Here is a 20,289-nt window from a genome sequence, read left to right as displayed (position 1 = left end):
AAACCTTTAGATGGGGCGCTCTGAATATGTATGGGACGTATACATTTTCCATCCCAGATCAAGTTTTTTATATAGTTTTAAGCAGCCTGGGTAAGATTCTGGGTAAGAGCGAAACATGTTGAGTGTGGTATCGTTACAAATGCCTTCTAATGAAACTTACAAATTTTTGCTATGGATGGTTTAATTTCCTCATGTTTTTTACCTTTATAATAAACTATTTGACTTTACCTACTTTGTTAATAGTGTTTTTGCACGTTTATGCTTTAAACACCTTAAAAGTCCCAGGGTTTGTTCCCCCCTTTTCTAATTTCTTGTTCTAGAAAAAATTGGGATGTGGTGCTGTATCCGATTTCTATGCCTTACTTTTTATTTTATTCGAGCTGTGTGTGTGTCCGCTCTGCATCAGCGGAGCGGACATGGACCCGTCATCCGCCTGCTCAGCAGGGTTTAGCAGATAGATCCCCCGCTGAGCAAATATGCTTGACAGAGCTCCATGTGAAAGGTGCCGGTTCATGCGATTGAATTAGTTTTTTTCCAAGCCACATGATTAGAGCCTGAGGCTCCAATTGGCTTGAAAAAGGTTGGGCTTGGGGCGCAGAGCATTGTGATTATTCGCTATTGTCTTCCGGCTTCTCCTCTTGGCCAAGCCAGACTGATAGGGTTGGCCAGGAGGAGAAGCGGAGGAAGCTGTGGAGGGGCTAGTGCGGGGGGGGGGGAGCTACGGAAGGGGAAGGAGATGGTCAATGAAGTGACCATAAGCTTATAGGAGAGGGAGAAATTAGGTCTGTATGCTGTATGGACTTGGCCACCTACAGGCACTTCTGTAGGTCTGTATGGCGTACGGACTTGGCAGTGAAAGGGTTCATGTCTAAACCATTAGCAACAAAAGTGAGTACACCCCTAATTGAAAATGTTCAAATTGGACACAATTAGCCTTTTTTCCTTCTAGTGTCTTGTGACTTGTTAGTGTTACAATGTCTCAGGTGTGAATGGGGAGCATGTGTGTTAAATTTGGTGCCATCGCTCTCACTCTCTCATACTGGTCACTGAAAGTTGAACATGGCACCTCATTGCAAAGAACTCTGAGGATCTGAAAAAAAAGAATTGTTGCTCTACATAAAGATGGCCTAGGCTATAAGAAGATTGCCAAGACCCTGAAACTGAGTTGCAGCATGGTGGCCATAACCATACAGTGGTTTAACAGGACAGGTTCCACTCAGAACAGGCTTCGCCATGGTAAACCGAAAAAGTTGAGTGCACGTGCTCAGAGTCATATGCAGAGGTTGTCTTTGGGAAATAGACATATGAGTGCTGCCAGCATTGCTGCAGAGGTTGAAAGGGTGGGGGGTCAGTCTGTCTGTCACACTGCATTAAATTGGTCTGCATGGCTGTCATCCCAGAAGGAAGCCTCTTCTAAAGATGATGCACAAGAAAGCCCACAGTTTGCTGAAGACAAGCACATGGATTATTGGAACCATGTCTTGTCGTGAGAGGAGATCAAGATAAACGTATTTGACTCAGATGGTGTCAAGTGTGTGTGGTAGCAACCAGGTGAGGCGTACAAAAACAAGTGCGTCTTGCCTACAGTCAAGAATCGATTTTTTTTATTTTTAATCAAATTTATTTTAATAAAATGCTTTTTGAGTAAAAATCTAGCTAAAGATCAACTTCAATTTAAGACCCATTAATAATTTAGTTTATTCAGCATGAAATGGAGCTTAGTTGTGTAGCATGAGGCTGTATATTCTGCAATATTTTTGGTAAACTCATTCAATGAATTCAAGTTCTGCAAGCTAAGATAACATGCACTGCATTATTGCATTCACACAATGTCACAGTAACCATGAGATAAACCAAAGTTCAGGAATATTCATTTATCCCATTGTTTTAAAAATCCATGTACATTACAAACTGTATGATTGAATCGGTTTTGATATCACCGTTTTACTAACCTGAGAGCTTATTGTTCTAAATAGGAAACCTTAATTTTGTTTGCAAATATTAAAGATTCTAACTAGCAACAAGAGTGAGTCCTTACATTTAAAGAGAATCTGTCATTTCAGATCCATCATGGCAGCACCTGTGTGTGTCACTGCAGCTTCACCAGCCATCACATTAAAGTGAATGGAGCTGTTGTTGAGTCAACAGCAGGTCAGAGGAGGAGCTGCTGCGGAACAGAGATGACAGTTGCTCTTTAAAAATGATGATTTAAAATCAAGTTGATTTAAATCAAGCCTTTTTACTAGTGATTTAAATCATGATTTAAATAGACTTGATTTAAATCAAATCCACCCTGGCTGTGACTCTTGACGTCCTCAGAGGCCAGAAGGTCTTGAACGGAGGAAAGCAATGCATTACTTCATGGATTCCATTTTGAAGTTTTGTGCCCAAGGAATAAAGAGATTTGGTCGTGGATCTAAAGGTCCGAGGGGAACAAAAGGAACCCTTCCTAGAAGTAAGGAGTTTCCCAGCCTGAGGACTTTTGTTGCAGCAAAAGGGTGCTCTTTCACCTGGTGATGTTCTTAATAAAAGGAATCTAGGGATGGGCTGAAGTGGTGCTCCCCATCGAAGGGCATCTGCATTAAGAGATTTTGCATTGTCGTGCCTCATCCCAACCTTTGAGTCAAAGAGTCACATGTGAACTGATGGTACACCCATTCTTGTTATTAGGTTTACAATATCTGCTAGCCTATCTATGCAGTAAGGCAGGGCCACAGGCAGAAGCTCCAGTAGTTGGAAGACTGAAGGATTCATTAACATAGATCCAGGATTCCTAGACATATCCTTGAACCAGACACCTAAACAGAAGGTTGCAAGACAGGCCCAAGAGGGAGAATATGGGCTTGGAAATGGCTTCTAGTAAACACCTTACAACACTGGTTGGGGAAGTGACTGGGCTGGGAGGTTCTCTTCAGCAGGGGGGGGTTTGATGATCAACCAACAGGATCCTCTCCCCCATTCAGAGATCATGTTACAGGCAGTAAAAGAAGATCAAAGACCTTTCTTTTTTTTCTCAATGGAGGAGGGACACCGTTGGGAGCTTTTTTCACAAGAGCTTAGGGCTTACTGCAATGAAGATTTCTTTAGAATCCAGCTGCCTGCATGACATAAGACATTCTTTGATAGAGGCAAATTATGTCACTAAGGCTGTGACAAAAAAAACCCACTAAAGCTTGAAATCACTACTCCAGTACAAGTATGCAAGTGAGAAAAGTGAACCTACAGTAATTTTTTCAACTTTCCATCTATTAAATCTTATGCCCTTGTTGTTTGAACTTTGGATAGTAAAACATTATTTTTCCATCAGTAAATACCTTATACAGGCCACTTCAGTTCCTTGTCTGGTAAAAAGCCTAGGCTTATGACATCATACACAACTCTCTCTCTCCCTCTTGTGAGAGTTTTCCAGGAATGGAGGGTGGATGAGTCATAAAAGGGCCAATGAGAGCTGGAGGTGTGCCTCTGTGTGTCTGTGTAAAGCCAGGAAGTGAACAGGCAGCAGCTTCAGCTTCCCACGGTTAAAATGGTTGCAGCCAGACACAGTGGAGGGATATTTCTGAAGCATAATTGGCATGTGCAGAATCACAGTATATATAAAATAATATGCAAAGTGGTTGGTGGAAAGCTTCAGAATAGCAAAGATGTTTTTATGACAAATTATGTGAGCAGACTGCAGTTCCACTTTAAAACAAAGTCCAATCTGTTTGGGGTCAATGGCAGAATGTATTAAAGAAGATCATTAAGACATCCAGGCAACCAGAATTTTCAAAAAGAGAGGTCAGCAATGTCAGCTGTAGCAAGTTTACTTTTACAAAACTCCTTTGAAAGTGTTTTGCAATGCAAAGAAAAATCCTAATGATCAACTTTATGTCACTGGTGACTGATGACATGGTAGTCCATGTATAAAAGGTTATCTAAAATACTAGTAGCTGTAGTCTGGAATTTTCGGGCTGACACTGGCAATTGGCAGCAGCGACTCATTAAAGAGCCCTTTATTAATGAGGTTCATTGTAAGAAAATATAAACATACCAAGCTGAGATAGTCTGAAAAGCTCATCTTCATTTTCTGTGGTGTGATCTGCATTAAGCTGAGTGACCTGTAGTCCATCAACTGTGGATTTGCAAAGCAGTGCCCTGTTGGTACCTGATAGATAAAATATCAAGATTATTTGTAGTTCAAGTCAGCAGATTTTCTAGGATTTATAACAGTACATGGACAAAATCACAAATAAAACACAAAACTACTGTTAAGTAAAGACATAAATACAGTTTACACATTCGCAATTTAAAGTCCAAAATCATTCACATTCTATATATTCCAGTATATCCAGTACTCGTGATATTATTCCTGTAGGCTTTGAATACAAATTTAGCAACTGGACTTATGTGCAATAAAGTTTGACAGTTCACATGATCGAAGAATTACCTGTGATAAACAGTGTAATGAGTGCTATAACATGAAATGAAAAACTCACTAGACTATTTTAGAAATTGTTGGGAGAATATATGATATGATCATCTTTAACCACTTCAGCCCCGGAAGAATTTACCCCATTCCTGACCAAGCCATTTTTTGTGATACGGCGTTGCTTTAACTGACAATTGTGCGGTCGTTTGACGCTGGTGGCGATCTGTGATTTTTATCAGGATTGCGACATTACGGTGGACAGATCAGACACTTAAAACTATTTTGGGACCATTGACATTTATACAGCGATCAGTGCTATAAATATTAATGGATTACTGTATAAATGTCATTGGCATGGAAGGGGTTAACACTAGGGGGCAATCATGGGATTAACTGTTACCTAGGGAGTGAATCTAACTGTGGGGGGAATGGGACTGCCTGGGTGAGGAGACCGATTGTTGTTCCTCACCCCTGACAGAACGGAGATCTGTCTGTTTACATTGACAGATCTCCATTCTCTCCTTCTTGGGAGCAATCGCGAGTAGCCGGCGGCCATTGGGGCTGCTGGCCAAACGCACAAGCTCCTACGTCATGCCGCGCTCATGCGCTATACTCTGTATCAAGTATATACATATTCTTAACAAGCAGAAAATTAAAGTGGTTCTAAAGGCCCCCATTATATTTACCTGAGCCCCATCTTAATCAAACAATGTGTATGAGAGTAGCGGCTCCCTCGGGTCTCTCTCTCCTCAATGGCTCACACAACAGCAGGAGCCATGATGTGTGTGAATGGACAATGTCCATTCAAAGGACTGCATCTCAGGGGCAAGCTTGCTTGGGTGCCCCCATAGCAAGAGGCTTTCTATTGGGGGCATTCGACGGGGGGGGGGGAGCTCCAGCGATGATGAGGAATGTCTCGGCCTTCCAGGACTCCCCTTCTTATTGGCTGAGACAGCAGTGCGGTGCCATTGGCTCCCGATGCTGTCAAAGTCAGTCAGCCAATGAAAATACATAGGGTGTGGGCCGTGGCTTGGCCAACGAGAATAGAAAGGGGGGGGGCTGTGACTTGGCTCAGGTGGCCCCATAGCAAGCAGTGTGCTGTGGGGTCGCCCAACAGAATGGAGGGGCCAGGAGTGCAGAATAGGGACCCGAGAAGAGGAGGTTCCGGGCTGCTTCCACTGCAACAGAGGAAGCAAGTATAACATTTGTTATTTTTAACATTTAAAAAAACAAGACTTTACAATCACTTTAACCACTTAAGGACCGGACCAATATGCTGCCTAAAGACCCAAGGTGTTTTTACAGTTCGGGACTGCGTCGCTTTAAAAGACAATTGCGCGGTCGTGCGACGTGGCTCCCAAACAAAATTGGCGTCCTTTTTTCCCCACAAATAGAGCTTTCTTTTGGTGGTATTTGATCACCTCTGCGATTTTTATTTTTTGCGCTACAAACAAAAATAGAGCGACAATTTTTCGAAAAAATTCAGTATTTTTTACTTTTTGTTATAATAAATATCCCCCAAAAACATATATAAAATTTTTTTTTTCCTCAGTTTAGGCCGATACGTATTCTTCTACCTATTTTTGGTAAAAAAAAATCCCAATAAGCGTTTATCGATTGGTTTGCGCAAAATGTATAGCGTTTACAAAATAGGGGATAGTTTTATTGCATTTTTATTATTTTTTTTTTTTTACTACTAATGGCGGCGATCAGCGATTTTTTTGCGTGACTGCGACATTATGGCGGACACTTCGGACAATTTTGACACATTTTTGGGACCATTGTCATTTTCACAGCAAAAAATGCATTTAAATTGCATTCTTTATTGTGAAAATGACAGTTGCAGTTTGGGAGTTAACCACAGGTGGCGCTGTAGGATTTAGTGTACACTTAGTGTGTGTTTACAACTGTAGGGGGGTGTGGCTGTAGGAATGACGTCATCGATCGAGTCTCCCCTATAAAGGGGATCACTCGATCGATGCAGCGCCATAGTGAAGCACGGGGAAGCCGTGTTTACATACGGCTCTCCCCGTTCTTCAGCTCCGGGGAGCGATCGCGACGGAGCGTCTATAAACAAATAGCCGCGCCGTCATCCCGGATCGCTCCCCGAGGGAACCCGACCGCCGCGTGTAGCGGGGGGGGGGGTCCCGACCCACGTCTAGGCAGGCACGTACAGGTACGTTGATGTGCCTGTCCGTGCCATTCTGCCGACGTATATCTACATGCGGCGGTCGGGAAGTGGTTAAAGTTCTCTAGCTCATAAATATGCACCTTCAATGCCAGTCTTATTTTAAGACAGTAACTTTAAACTTAGAAACCCAACATTACCAGTAAACTTTTCAGTAGGAGAGCTATGGACTGTCCATGTCTATTTGGGTCTTACAGTAACTCAAACATTGCAAATCATCAGTCCCATGATGCCAACACTTCTGCTTAGTTAATAATAATATATAAAAAATAAATAAAAAAATAAACACAACAGCACATTTTTCCTATTTTGGTTTAACAGTTTAAAAGGGTATGGTGACCAAAAATATAAAAACAAATAGGTTACCATTTTTAAAATCAAACATATAAATGTCTGAAAAGGGTACAAAGATACAAGTTTTATTAACAACCTTGTATTCTATCATTAACTGATAAAATCTCTCCAATACATCAGCCAGACAGCAGCTGTAGCTATCAACATTTTTTGAGTTATCACCTGATCCCTTCAGCAAGGCAGAAATTCTACAGTAACACTTTAAAAAAAAAAAAAGACAGGGTTGCAGAGGTTAAAATAAAGAATATTTATTTATCTAGTTTATCATATTACATTATAAAAAGCAAAGTTTCACTTCAAAACGAATGGCTTTATGTAAATGGAACTGCTTGTCTACAATCGATCAGTATTTAAATAGCAAATTCTGAATATATCGAAAAGCTAAAACAAACAACATACCCATCTTTTGTTTAACCACCTCAATACCGGGCACTTTCACCCCCTTCCTGCCCAAGCCATTTTTCAGCTTTCAGCGCTGTCACAATTTGAATGAAAATTACGTGGTCATGCTACACTTTACCCAAATTAAATTTTAATAATTTTTCCCCATAAATAGAGCTTTCTATTAGTATTTGATCACCTCTGCGTTTTATTTTATTTTGCTATAAACAAAAGAAAAGCAACAATTTAAAAAAAAATGTTTTAGTTTTTGCTATAATAAATATATAAAAAAAATACTTTTTTAAGGGACCAAAAGTAATGGGACAATTGGCTTCTCAGCTGTTCCATGGCCAGATGTGTGTTATTCCCTCATTATCCCATTTACAAGGATCAGATAAAAGGTCCAGAGTTCATTTCAAGTGTGCCATTTGCATTTGGAATCTGTTGCTGTCAACTCTCAATATGAGATCCAAAGAGCTGTCACTATCAGTGAAGCAAGCCATCATTAGGCTGAAAAAACAAAACAAACCCATCAGAGAGATAGCAAAAACATTAGGTGTAGCCAAATCAACTGTTTGGAACATCCTTAAAAAGAATGAACACACCGGTGAGCTGAGCAACACCAAAAGACCCAGAAGACCACGGAAAACAACTGTGGTGGATGACTGAATAATTCTTTCCCTGGTGAAGAAAACATCCTTTACATCAGTTGGCCAGATCAAGAACTCCAGGAGGTAGGTGTATGTGTGTCAAAGTCAACAATCAAAGAAGACTTCACCAGAGTGAATACAGAGGGTTCACCACAAGATGTAAACCATTGGTGAGCCTCAAAAACAGGAAGGCCAGATTAGAGTTTGCCAAACAACATCTAAAAAAGCCTTCACAGTTCTGGAACAACATCCTATGGACAGATGGTCTACATCTGATTTCCTTCACATTTGACCGGGATTTTGAAAAATCTTCGTTTTAGAGGCCACTCCCCAGGGTCTAGGCGTTGGTGACTTACTAAGTCCGCCTGCCAATTGTCCACTCCAGGGACATGGACAGCCGGGAGAGCTGAAATGTTCTTTGGGAGCCCTGACCAATCTTCAACTAGGATTGGCAGGGCACAGGCCTCCTTGGTATACCTAGGGTCAGCCCAGCTGGGGAGGGGTTGTCGGGGGGAAGAACAGAGGATGGAGTGCTAGGCTGTTGGGGCCTTTGAGGGCGCCCCCCCAGTCTGGAGGAGGGTGACCTTGGGCCTGGGACTCGAGTACAGGAAGGATCCCTTCAAGAATGCATGAAGGATCTGGACAGGAGGCACAGAGAGGACAGGAGGAGCTATTCCTGCCGGGCATGAATTCAGGAGGGAACCACCGGTGTATGTGCTGCCAGGAGGGTCAATGAGTGACAGGCACAGTCGGGAGGACTAGGGAGGCACACCTGAGAACACTAGGAGTATGCAATCTGGGATGGGTGCAGAGTCACCAAAACTTGATTTTTCATTTTTAGGACTTGATTTACCAAAATTTGCTTACATGACTGGGTAGTCTAGGCAAAGAAAAACTGCACTTCATTCACTAAGATCTGGGGCAAAAATTCCCTTGCAAAGTGGATAACCTATTTGCCTTAAATACATAAGCTCCATATCTTCTTCTTCCCTTCCATGTACTAGATACGATGCTTGGCCTGGGACAGAAAAACAAATGGCAATTTTCAGCTTGCATGTTACTAAAAGAAAATTAGGGGTCTTGATGAATGCGAAGTGGAAATTTTTAGTTCACTTTATTTATTCTGTCATAATACAATGTTGTAGTAGGGTGCATCATAGGGGTACACCAGCAGCACTGAACCGTGGGTATACAGTCTAAGTTAAATAGGGGTCATTCCACAAAGCTTAATTCGATTTTGACACCAAGTCCCAGCTCTGCAGGTTTTGGAACAGTGTCTTCATTGTTAAGGACTTTGATTATAAGCGATAAAGGGGTTGTAAAGGTTCATTTTTTATTTTCTAAATAGGTTCCTTTAAGGTGCATTGTTGGTTCAATTACCTTTTCCTTCAAATTCCCTTTTAAATGTTTTTTTTCTTTGTCTGAATTTCTCACTTCCTGTTCCTCCTCAGTAAGCTTGCCCCCATCATCCAAGCAGTTCTGGCTAGTGGTTAGTCAGCCAAAACAGCTTACAGAGGAGGAACAGGAAGTGAGAAATTCAGACAAAGAAAACAAAGAAAAAAAAACATTTAGAAGGGAAATCGAAGGGAAAGGTAAGAGAACCAACAATTCACTAGCTTAAAGGAACCTATTTAGAAAAAGAAAAAAAAAAAAACCTTTACAACCCATTTAAGTAATGTTTTAATTTTAGAGTGTGTTTCAGACCCACCAACATATGCTAGATGTTTGCACTTGGGGAACACAATTGTGTATGTTAATAGCTATTTACAATCAAACAAACTAGTTCTTTATTGTTCGCAAAAATAAACACTGCCACTTAGATATATAGCTGCTAAAGCATGTTGAAACAAAAGAACAATACTTGCATTTATAAAGAGCAGGTCATTAATGTTTGTTCACCAGAAACACCATGACATTCTGAAATACCAAATCACCTGCTGTCAATAAAGTACATGCTTTGGCATTATAGTAAAGTAAATTGGCATTTTAACCCTGAAGGGCCACAGAATGTCTTCTCTTTCCAGCACTGAAATAGTTCAACAATAATACTACCTACAGAGTAAGTTGTACAAATGTTGTGTCACCAAACCTATGTAATTTTTTAGAAATTAGTTTAAACCTTGCAAAATAAATATAAAAGTAAGGGCACATTCGGGGGCATGGCCGAGCTAGGCATGCGAGCGGATGCACTGCACGGAGCTCCCGCAACAGATCCTAATACCGACCCTGTCAACGGCCACTCTCCTAGCCTACACCCAGTTGAGCTAACATCCTGTAGAAAAAGTGTGCACTGTGTCAGAAAGATGACTCGGTGCAAAGTGTCACAAACAATTCTACAGGTTGCATGTTTTGAGTTACAGAGGAGATCTATGGCTAGAATTAATGCTCTCACTCCAACGATCGCGACTATACCTCCCATGTGTGGTTTGAACACTGTTTTCATATGCGGGGGCTACGCACATATGCATTCGCTTCTGCACGCAAGCTCGTCGTTACGGGGCACATTTTTTTTTTTTAATATCAAATTTTTTTATTAGTTTTTCAACATTTCCATTTAACAATATATTACATTATATCACACCCTTGTACAATAAACATCCTTATCTGAATCCCATACACCCCCCCCCCCCCGGGGAAATAAAGAGAGAGAAAAAAAATAAATAAATAAATAAAAAAAAAAGGGGAGAAAAATTATCCCCCCCCCACCCTCACTTATTCCCTGTGGCTCTCTCCCCCCTCCAAACAGAAAATAAAATAAATAAATAAAAAAAGTGATCCCTTAGATATGAGGCTTCTAAAAAGCCATTCTATAGCTTATCGCTCATTATTCCTTGTTACCCCCTCCCCTAAAAACATTTTTACCAAGTGTTTGAAATCTGAGGCCTCTGTCAGGCCCATAAAGCCACTAATGACTTAACCCCCCCCCCCCCCCCGCTTTTTTATCTCACCCTTTCTCCCTTCCCTATTCCACACACCAACCCCGAAAGAAAATAAGTAAATGTATATAATAACAAAAAAAAAAAAAAGGACCCCTTATTATGTAGTATATCCCAATCCCACCCTGTGTCCCCACCCTCTCTTAAACCTGTGCAGGTGGGGGTTGGGAGCAGTGCCGCACGGGATTTCATATTGAGAGTTAAAAATAAATAAATACGAAGAAAAAAAAAAAAAAGACAAACAAGTTATTCACTTCCTCCAGAAGCACTATTGGCACACATTACAATCCTCCCAAAACCAGGAAAAGATCCCCAACATTGTGCTAATTATAGACCAATTTCTCTGTTAAATTCTGATACGAAGTTATTATCAAAAATTGTGGCACTTAGACTACAGGATCATTTAGTGAAGCTAGTTCACCCTGATCAAACAGGCTTTATGAAGGGCCGTGAAGCTAGAGACAACACCATAAGAGCATTAAATGTCCTCCATTGCATGCAACATGGTCCGGACAAAGCCCCCAGAATAATATTATCTATGGATGCCGAAAAAGCTTTCGACAGGGTTAGCTGGATGTTTATGACTGAGGTTCTGAGGTGGATGAAAGTGGGAGAGCGTGTGATGGGTTGGGTGCTGGCGTTGTACGCGTCCCCGAGAGCAAGAGTAAAGGTGAATGGCACTTTGTCAGACTATTTCCAAATATACAATGGTACGAGACAAGGGTGTCCCTTGTCTCCCTTACTATTTGCAATGATATTGGAACCCTTTCTCTGCAAAATAAGAAGAAATAACGGAATACAGGGAACGTGTATTGGGCCGGATGAACATAAGGTCTCGGCATATGCCGATGACCTGTTGTTCTATCTATCCACACCACAGACTTCATTACCTGCCTTGATGGAAGAAGTATCTAGGTTTGGGACCCTATCCAATTTTAAAATTAATTTTGAGAAGTCTATATTATTTCCTAGCCATGTATCTTTAAGTATGGCGAACACTCTACAAGAAGCATATCGCTTCATATGGAATAAAAAATCACTAGTGTACTTAGGGACGCATATAACGCCTGACCCTAAACTTTTATACGACCTGAATTATGGTACCTTAATGGAAGGGGTAAGAGAGGATCTTCAGAAATGGAAGGGGCAGTTTTTAACTTGGTTTGGAAGGGTGAACACAATAAAAATGAACATACTACCTAAAATAATTTATGTCTTACATACAGTGCCAATTCACCTCCCACAGAGTTTTTTTAAGGGCATACGGAAGGCTTTTGTATCCTTTGTATGGAACGATAAACGCCCCAGATTAGCCTATGAAATTTTGTGTAGAGAAAAGTCAGAGGGCGGAGTGGGGCTGCCAGATGTAATATCATATTATAGGGCAATGGCACTAGTACGTATACTAAATTGGAATCACGATCACTCAACTAAAACATGGGTAAAATTAGAGCAAACAATGGCAGGAAGGAACCTAGCAGGAGCTCCTTGGATACCGAAGACAGAAAGAGGGCTCTCAAAATGGATGTCACCATTAACTAATAATACACTAAGGATATGGGATAAAATAAATCAATCAGAAGATTATGCCCCTGGGATATCCCCCTTGGCTCCCCTAGAGGGATTCCCGTGGTTCCCCCCAGGCGAGGAAGTAGGATCAATGAAGGCCTGGGGGAGGGATACCACATGCGGCAAATTTGCCCCATGTGGAACCCTGACCCCCTTACCTGAATTGAGACGGAGCTTGGGAACAGCCGCAATGGTGGAGTGGAGGTATCATCAATGAGGGTGCTTCTTTCAAAAATGGAAGACCAGGATAAGGCCTCTTAATTCGCTTACTATATTTGAAACCAGATGTGTAAAGATTGGGAGGGCCAAACACTTAATGTCTCAAATGTATAGATTAATCCTAGGGACACGGAGAAAAACAACACCTTACTATATTAGAGACTGGGAAGGAGAGCTAAATCACAGGTTTACCACGCAACAAATTAAAAAACTTATTGACTCCACACACTATACATCTGTAAGCTCACAGATTCAGGAGATGTCCTATAAATTTCTATCTAGGTGGTATAGAACCCCAGTAAGATTGGCACAGATGTATAGGCTTGCGGACAATAGGTGTTGGAGGGGATGTGGACAAGAGGGTACCCTACTCCACCTGTGGTGGTCATGCCCAAAGATCAGAGGATATTGGCAAGAGATTGCCCCTTGGGTTGGAAGGCTATCTCCCGAGGAAATAGAACTGACACCTTTAAACTTCATATTCCACGGGTCAGCGAGGTCCATGGGATCATATAAGGAGAGTATTACGCCTCATTTATTAAATGCGGCAAAATTATTAATACCTCGATTATGGAAACAGGATAAAAGGCCAACTATTCTTGAATGGAAGAGAGAAGTGAATTTAATTATGGAGGCAGAAAGATGGATTTCCAGGGTTAAAGATAGAAATGAAAAGTTTAGAGTAATATGTTCAGAATGGGAAAAATGCTCGCTAGAGATTGAATAATTTAAGGAGCTGTAGGAAAACGTAAGTGGATAGCCTGTGGGGGGGGGGGGGTGGAGAATAACTTGTTTGTCGTTACGGGGCACATTTTAATGATTTATTTTCCCTTTTATTTTTTCACTGTTCTTTCCTAAAAAATAAATAAAAATTGTGTGACTTATTTCTATTACAAGGAATGTAAAAATCCCTTGTAATAGAAAAAAAAAAAGCATGACAGGACCTCTTAAATATGAGATCTGGGGTCAAAAAGACCTCAGATCTCATATTCACACAAAAATGCAATAAATAAAAAAATGTAGTTTGAAAAAAAGTTGCTTTAGGAGCAATGGGCGTAAGTGACGTTTTGGACATCGCTTCCGCCTGCAATGGTATGGAGCTGGGTGGAGGCCATCTTCCCCTCACTCAGCTCCATACCACAGGAGAGAGCAGATGCCATTGCCTCTGCCGGCGGCTCCGGTAAGAGGAGGGCACCCAAGCGCGGCAGGAGGAGGGGACCCCTCTCCTGCCTCCAATAAAAGTGATCTTGTGGCAAATCCACCACAGAGACCACTTCTTCCTGAAAGTGGACCACCTGCTGCCGTAACAACGATATTCCTCCAAGTGCCGATGTATGGCGACGGTGGGCGGTCCAGAAGATGATAAAGTGGCAAATGTGATCCAAAGGTGCCTGTGCAATATTGCAGCTTCTTCTCACAAGCAAATCTCAAGTTATCATTAGTATCTGTAACTTATCCAAGGAGCTAAAACTCACAGAACAGGGAACCCCATACGGTCCCAGGATCCAAGGTTCAAAAACCGGTATTTGGTTTCCAGTCACATTTTCCCAGGTAAACTACACCACTCAGAATGGACACAAAGGAGGAAGTCTCAAAGCGCAACTTGTTTGATAAAATAATTTAATAACAAAAAGTAGGGTTGCACGGATTCTGTTATCAATGCCGATATTAGGCTCCATGCACACGGAAGCTAATAAAATGCAGTTTATTGTCTTTTTGGCGTTTTTTTAAAAAGCCCATAAACTGAACTCTATGTTAGCGTTTTTTAGTGTTAATGAGCTTTGGAGCTTATTGGCTTTTTTCTGAATGCTCGAAATTTGCGTTCAAAGTGCAGTTTTTCAGATGCGCTAGCGTTTTCTTATCTATTTAAAAAAATATATAAAAATGCTACACTGAAAGACGCTAATAAACGCTATTGCAAAAATGTTAAAAAAAACATTAAAAGGCTCCCTGCAAAGCTACTGGCATTTTTTATAGCTTATTTTTAGCTTTTGTGTGCATGGAGCCTAAGTCATTTGCATGGGTATTTTCAGCAGTCAGCGGGATTTCCCTAATAACAGCTGCAATGTAAAGAACAGAATGCCGGCAATTATTGGCCATTAAAGCGTTAGTAAACCGCTGGGTGAGTATTTATTTTTTCTGACCTGCAAGGTAATACCATAATGTTCTAGTATGCATCGCATGCAAGCACGGTCACCGCTGGAGGCTGCTTCTATCATCACTTGTCTTCCTTCCGGTTCAGTGGATGCGCAGAGGAGCCACCGTTTACAGCACAGGACTCTGAAGAAACGACGCAGGTAGCCGTTCTGTCAGAGCGCATGAGCCGATGACATCATCGGCTGCATATACAGTAAATATCTCCTAAACTGTGCATATTTAGAGATATTTACAGTGCCTATAGGTAAGCCTTATTATAGGCTTACCTATAGGTACAAGTCAGATATAGGAGTTATGCCAGGGAGACAAAGACAGAGAGAGTAGTGCCATTCAAGTGCAGTATAAACCACTAGCGCCCCCGGAGCAGACGTTACTGGGAGACGAGGAGAAGTGTCAGTCCGTGGCAGGAGGGGGAGCCAGGCGGAAAAGGGGGAGAAGATGAAGCTCACACGCATCATGGAAAGGCCGAAGAGGGGCAGCCGGAGCACTGAGGAGCAGCCATGTCTGGGCGCTGCCGGTAACACAATATGTGTAGCGCCGTGCAGAGGAGTCTGCTGCTCTGCAGTCTGGGCTGCCTGCTGACGTGACACAACATCCGTCCAGGGGTCCATCTGAGGGACACCCGACTTGGGAAAGGAGGTGAAGAGGGATCCAAACAGAGGGAGGAGGGAGACTGGCACTGTACCATGGGATGGACTGACACTAAACCAGGGGATCGATAGTGGAATGGAACCATCCTTGGGATATATGGGGACTGGTACTATACCAGGGACAGGATGACAGAAGAACTGGCACCATACTGGGGACAAAATGGGCTGGAGGGGCTGGCACTATACCAGAAGCAGGACTGGCATTGGACCAGGTAATGGGGGCTGCCATTGTACCACAGGCAGGATGTGATTTTCACCATAGCACCATGGACAGGAGGGGAGGCATCGTACCAGGGGAGAAAAGTAGGGGGGATTGGCATCATACTAGTCGCATTATGGGGGGGGGGGGGACTTGCACTATACCAGGGGCAGGACATAGGGAGAAGGAGGTAGATTGCCACAGTACAAGTGACATGGGAGGGGTTGCCTGGCAATGTACCAGGGACAGAAGGAAAGCAGTGAACTGGCACCATACCAGGGGAAGAAGGCTAAGGAGGGTCTGATACCACATCATGGGTGGAAGCACAAGGGGACTGGAAAGAGAAGATGGGTAATTGGCACCAAACCCGGGGCAGGAGGATAGGGGGAATTGTTTTTAACCTTGTAAGTGTATTTCTTAACTTTTATACATTAAATTGCGGTCATACTGCACTTAGATATCGCTGCTCTCACTGTCCTTTGTGTTCCCAGAGTTCTTTCTAGCCCCCCCTACCTGCCCTCACTTACCCTTCTACTCACCCCCCTACCCTGCGCTCACTTACCCTCCTACCCCCCCCTCCCCAACCCTGACATCACTTACCCTCTTACTCACCCCAGTGAGTCCCCCACCCAGATTACTGAACATTTTAGTCTTAACAGGTCTGTCCACCATTGACGGAGCCACAATATCTCTGAGAGAACGAGTTTTCCTAAAGATGAGGTTGTTCAGGCAGCACCAGTCCCAGAATATTATCTTTTCACGCCAGTACACTGTAGGAAGTAGAGGCGTAGAAGAAATAACTATGCTCTATACCAAACAGCAGTTTTAAAATAAAGTCCCTTTGCTTCTGGGGTAGTGAGTCCCCTTCATTAAGAAAATGCTGGGTCACTTCATATCCTTTATGATGTGGAATGATAGTATAAAATGATGATACATCTGCAGTCACTAAATTAACCTCTCCCTCCACATACAGGTGAAACTCGAAAAAAAGTATCGTGCAAAAGTGCATTTATGTCACTAATGCAACTTATAAGGTGAATCTAATATATGAGATAGACTCATTACATGTAAAGCAAGATAGTTCAAGCCGTGATTTGTCACATTTGTGATGATTATGCAATAATACAATAATCGGACCTCTGAAAAGTAGAAGCATGCAAATGTACTCAGTACTTGGTTTGGGCCCCTTTTGCAGCAATTACTGCCTCAATGCGGCATGGCATGGAAGCGATCAGCCTGTGGCACTGGAAAATAAAGTCAGCATCCCCATAGAGCTCGTCTGTGAAAGGAAGCATGAAGTGTTCCACAGTCTCCTGGTAGACAGCTGCGTTGACCCCGGACCTAATGAAACACAGTGGACCAACACCAGCAGATGACATGGCTCCCCAAATCAACAGACTGTGGAAACTTCACACTGGACTTCAAGCATCTTGCAGTGTGTGCCTCTCCATTCTTCTTCCATACTCTGGGTCCTTGGTTTCCAAATGAGATGCAAAATTTGCTCTCATCAGAAAAGAGGACTTTTTTTGCGAATTTTTTTTTAAAAAAAGTACACTTTTTTGACTTATCAGATAACAGTAAAGTTAGCCCAATTTTTTTTTATATTGTGACAAATAATGTTACACCAAGTTAATTGATACCCAATATGTCATGCTTCAAAATTGCGCCCCCTCATGAAATGCTGACAAACCTTGACCCTTAAAAAATCTCCATAGGCGACGTTTAAAAATGTCTACAGGTTTAGAGTAACAGAGTCTAGTGCTAGAATTATTGCTCTCGCTTCAACGATCGTGGCAAAACCTCATGTGTAGTTTGAACACCGTTTTCATATGCGGGCGCAACTTACGTATGCTTTTGCTTCTGCACGCAAGCTCAACGGGACGCTTTAATTTTTTTTGTTTTATTATTTTACTTCAGGGCTCGACAAATCCCGGGCGCCAGGTCGCCATGGCGACTAGAAATAGGGTCCTGGCGACTTGGCTTGGAAGGGGGGGGCAAAAAAAAATACAAAAAAAAAAAAAAATCTTTTTTTTTTTGTGAGCTGGCACCATCTGGTGGTGAGCCGTTGGTATTACAAGTTATTACCACCAGATGTGTAAGCTGGCGCCATCTGGTGGTGGCCGTTGGTATTACAAGTAAAGCATTACAAGTTAGACAGCAATTCTAATGTACTTTTTCACTATTTTCACTGCCATCTTCTTCCCTCTAATTAGAACCCCCAAACATTATATATATATATATATTTTATCCTAACACCCTAGAGAATAAAATGGCGATCGTTGCAATACTTTCTGTCATGCCATATTTGCGCAGCAGTCTTGCAAGCGCACTTTTTTGGGAAAAAAATTACACTTTTTTTAATTAAAAAATAAGACAACAGTAAAATTATCCCCATTTTTTTTTAATATTATGAAAGATAATGTTATGCCGAGTAAATTGATACCCAACATGTCAGGCTTCAAAATTACGTCCGCTCGTGGAATGGCGTCAAACTTTTACCCTTTAAAATCTCCATAGGCGACGTTTAAAAAAACTCTACAGGTTGCATGTTTTGAGTTAGAGGAGGTCTAGGGCTAGAATTATTGCTCTCGCTCTACCAATCGCGGCGATACCTTACATGTGTGGTTTGAACACCGTTTACATATGCGGTCGCTGCTCACGTATGTGTTCGCTTCTGCGCGCAAGCTCGTCGGGACGGGGCGCGTTTTCTGGCTCCTAACTTTTTTAGCTGGCTCCTAGATTCCAAGCAAATTTGTCAACCCCTGTTTTACTTGTTATTTTATTTAAACTGTCCTTTAAAAAAAAACATTTTGGGTCACTTTTATTGCCATTACAAGGAAAAATGTAAACATCCCTTGTAATAGGAAAAAAAAAGCATGACAGGTCCTATTAAATGTGAGATGTGGGGTCAAAAAGACCTCAGATCTAAACATTTACACTAAAATGCAATAAAAAAATTAAATATGAAATGTCTTTTTTATTTGCAAAAAGATTTCCCCTTTAAGGCCATTGGGCGGAAGTGACGTTTGACGTCGCTTCCACCACTCAATGTTATGAAACGAGTGGGGGCCTCTTTCCCTCGACTTCTCTCCTACATGTAAAAATAATATTTTTTTAGCAGAGACCCTAGAGAATACAATGGCGGTCATTGCAATTTTTCAAAGTTTTTTTTTTTTTTTAACTGTTTCATGCCTTAAAAAATAAATAAAAAACAGTAAAGTTTTGTGAAAGATGAAGTTATGCCGAGTAAATAGATACCTAACATGCCACGCTTCAAAATTGCACACGCTCGTGGAATGGTGCCAAACTTCAGTACTTAAAAATCCCCATAGGTGACCCTTTAACATTTTTTACTGGTTACATGTTTTGAGTTACAGAGGAGGTCTAGGGCTAGAATTATTGCACTCGCTCGAACGTTCACGGCAACACCTCACATGTGTGGTTTGAACACAGTTTTCATATGTGGGTGGGACTTTCGTATGCATTCGCTTCTGCGTGCGAGCACACGGGGACAGGGGCACTTAAAAAAAAAAATATGTATTGTTAATTTTACTTAAAAAAAATTATTTTGACACTTTAAAAAAATAAATGTTTTTGATTACTTTTATTCCTATTACAAGGAATGTAAACATCCCTTGTAATGGGAATATGGCATGACAGGTCCTCTTTACAGTTAGATATCGGGTCAATAAGACCCCACATCTCACCTGGGAAGCCTAAAATAAAAAAGTTAAAACGATCACCGCTTCACAGCCGAAGCGGCGCCGTTTTTTATGAATGCAGAGACCGTCATAACATTGCGCCGGCCTCCGACGATCATAGAGACTCCTGCGACCATCTGGTCTGCCGGAAATCTCTATGATCAACATCCGGGGGCCGGCGGATCCTCTCACTGATCGCACAGGTGAGTCGGTGAAAGCACCGGAGGGCGGTGGGATTGGGAGGGGGAAAGTCCCCTCTCGCTGCCCGTAAGAATGATCAAGTGGCGGAACAGCCGCTATGATCGTTCTTATGGTGTAGGGAATCGCCGGCTGAATGATGCCTGTAGCTGCAGGCATCATTGAAATATATCACACAAAGCCGAGGACGGCCAGCGGTCGGCAAGTGGCTAACTTTGGAGAGTAAAACATTTTTTCTGCCAGTAAATACCTTATACAGCCCACTTCCTGTTTCTTGTCTGTTCATTAGCATAAGCTTATGACATCATGCACAGCTTTCTCTCTCTCCTGAGAGTTTGCCATGAAGGGAGTGGGGATGAGTCATACGAGGACCAATAAAAACTGCAGGGCTACAGAGCTGGAAGTGTCCCTTTGTGTGTCTGTATATACACAAAGTAAACAGGCGCAGCTTCAGATGCCCACAGTAAAATGGTTGCAGCCAGACTCAGTGGAGGGAGATTTCTGCAGCATATTTGGCAAGTACAGAATCACAGTATATATAAAATAATATGCAAAGTGGTTGGAGGGAAACTTCAGAATGGCAAAAATGTTTTTATTACAAATTATGTGAGCAGACTGCAGTTCCTCTTTTTAACATGATCCATTCAACTGAAAGGAGCAGCCCTGCAATCATGTGCAA

The 20,289-nt window shown here is 42.0% G+C and overlaps 1 protein-coding gene across 1 annotated transcript in view; it reads right to left on the bottom strand.

Annotated features, from left to right (window-relative positions):
• Positions 1-20,289, bottom strand: part of TAB1 (TGF-beta activated kinase 1 (MAP3K7) binding protein 1) — a 130,127-nt gene that overhangs the window by 72,494 nt on the left and 37,344 nt on the right. Inside the window, exon 6 of the mRNA XM_040359502.1 lies at positions 4,031-4,144. Within this exon, the coding sequence (XP_040215436.1) occupies positions 4,031-4,144 (114 nt within the window). The remainder of the gene's footprint in view (positions 1-4,030; positions 4,145-20,289) is intronic.

Source organism: Rana temporaria, chromosome 7 (assembly GCF_905171775.1).
Source record: "Rana temporaria chromosome 7, aRanTem1.1, whole genome shotgun sequence".
NCBI lineage: Eukaryota > Metazoa > Chordata > Amphibia > Anura > Ranidae > Rana > Rana temporaria.
This window is presented reverse-complemented; position numbering and strand designations above follow the sequence as displayed.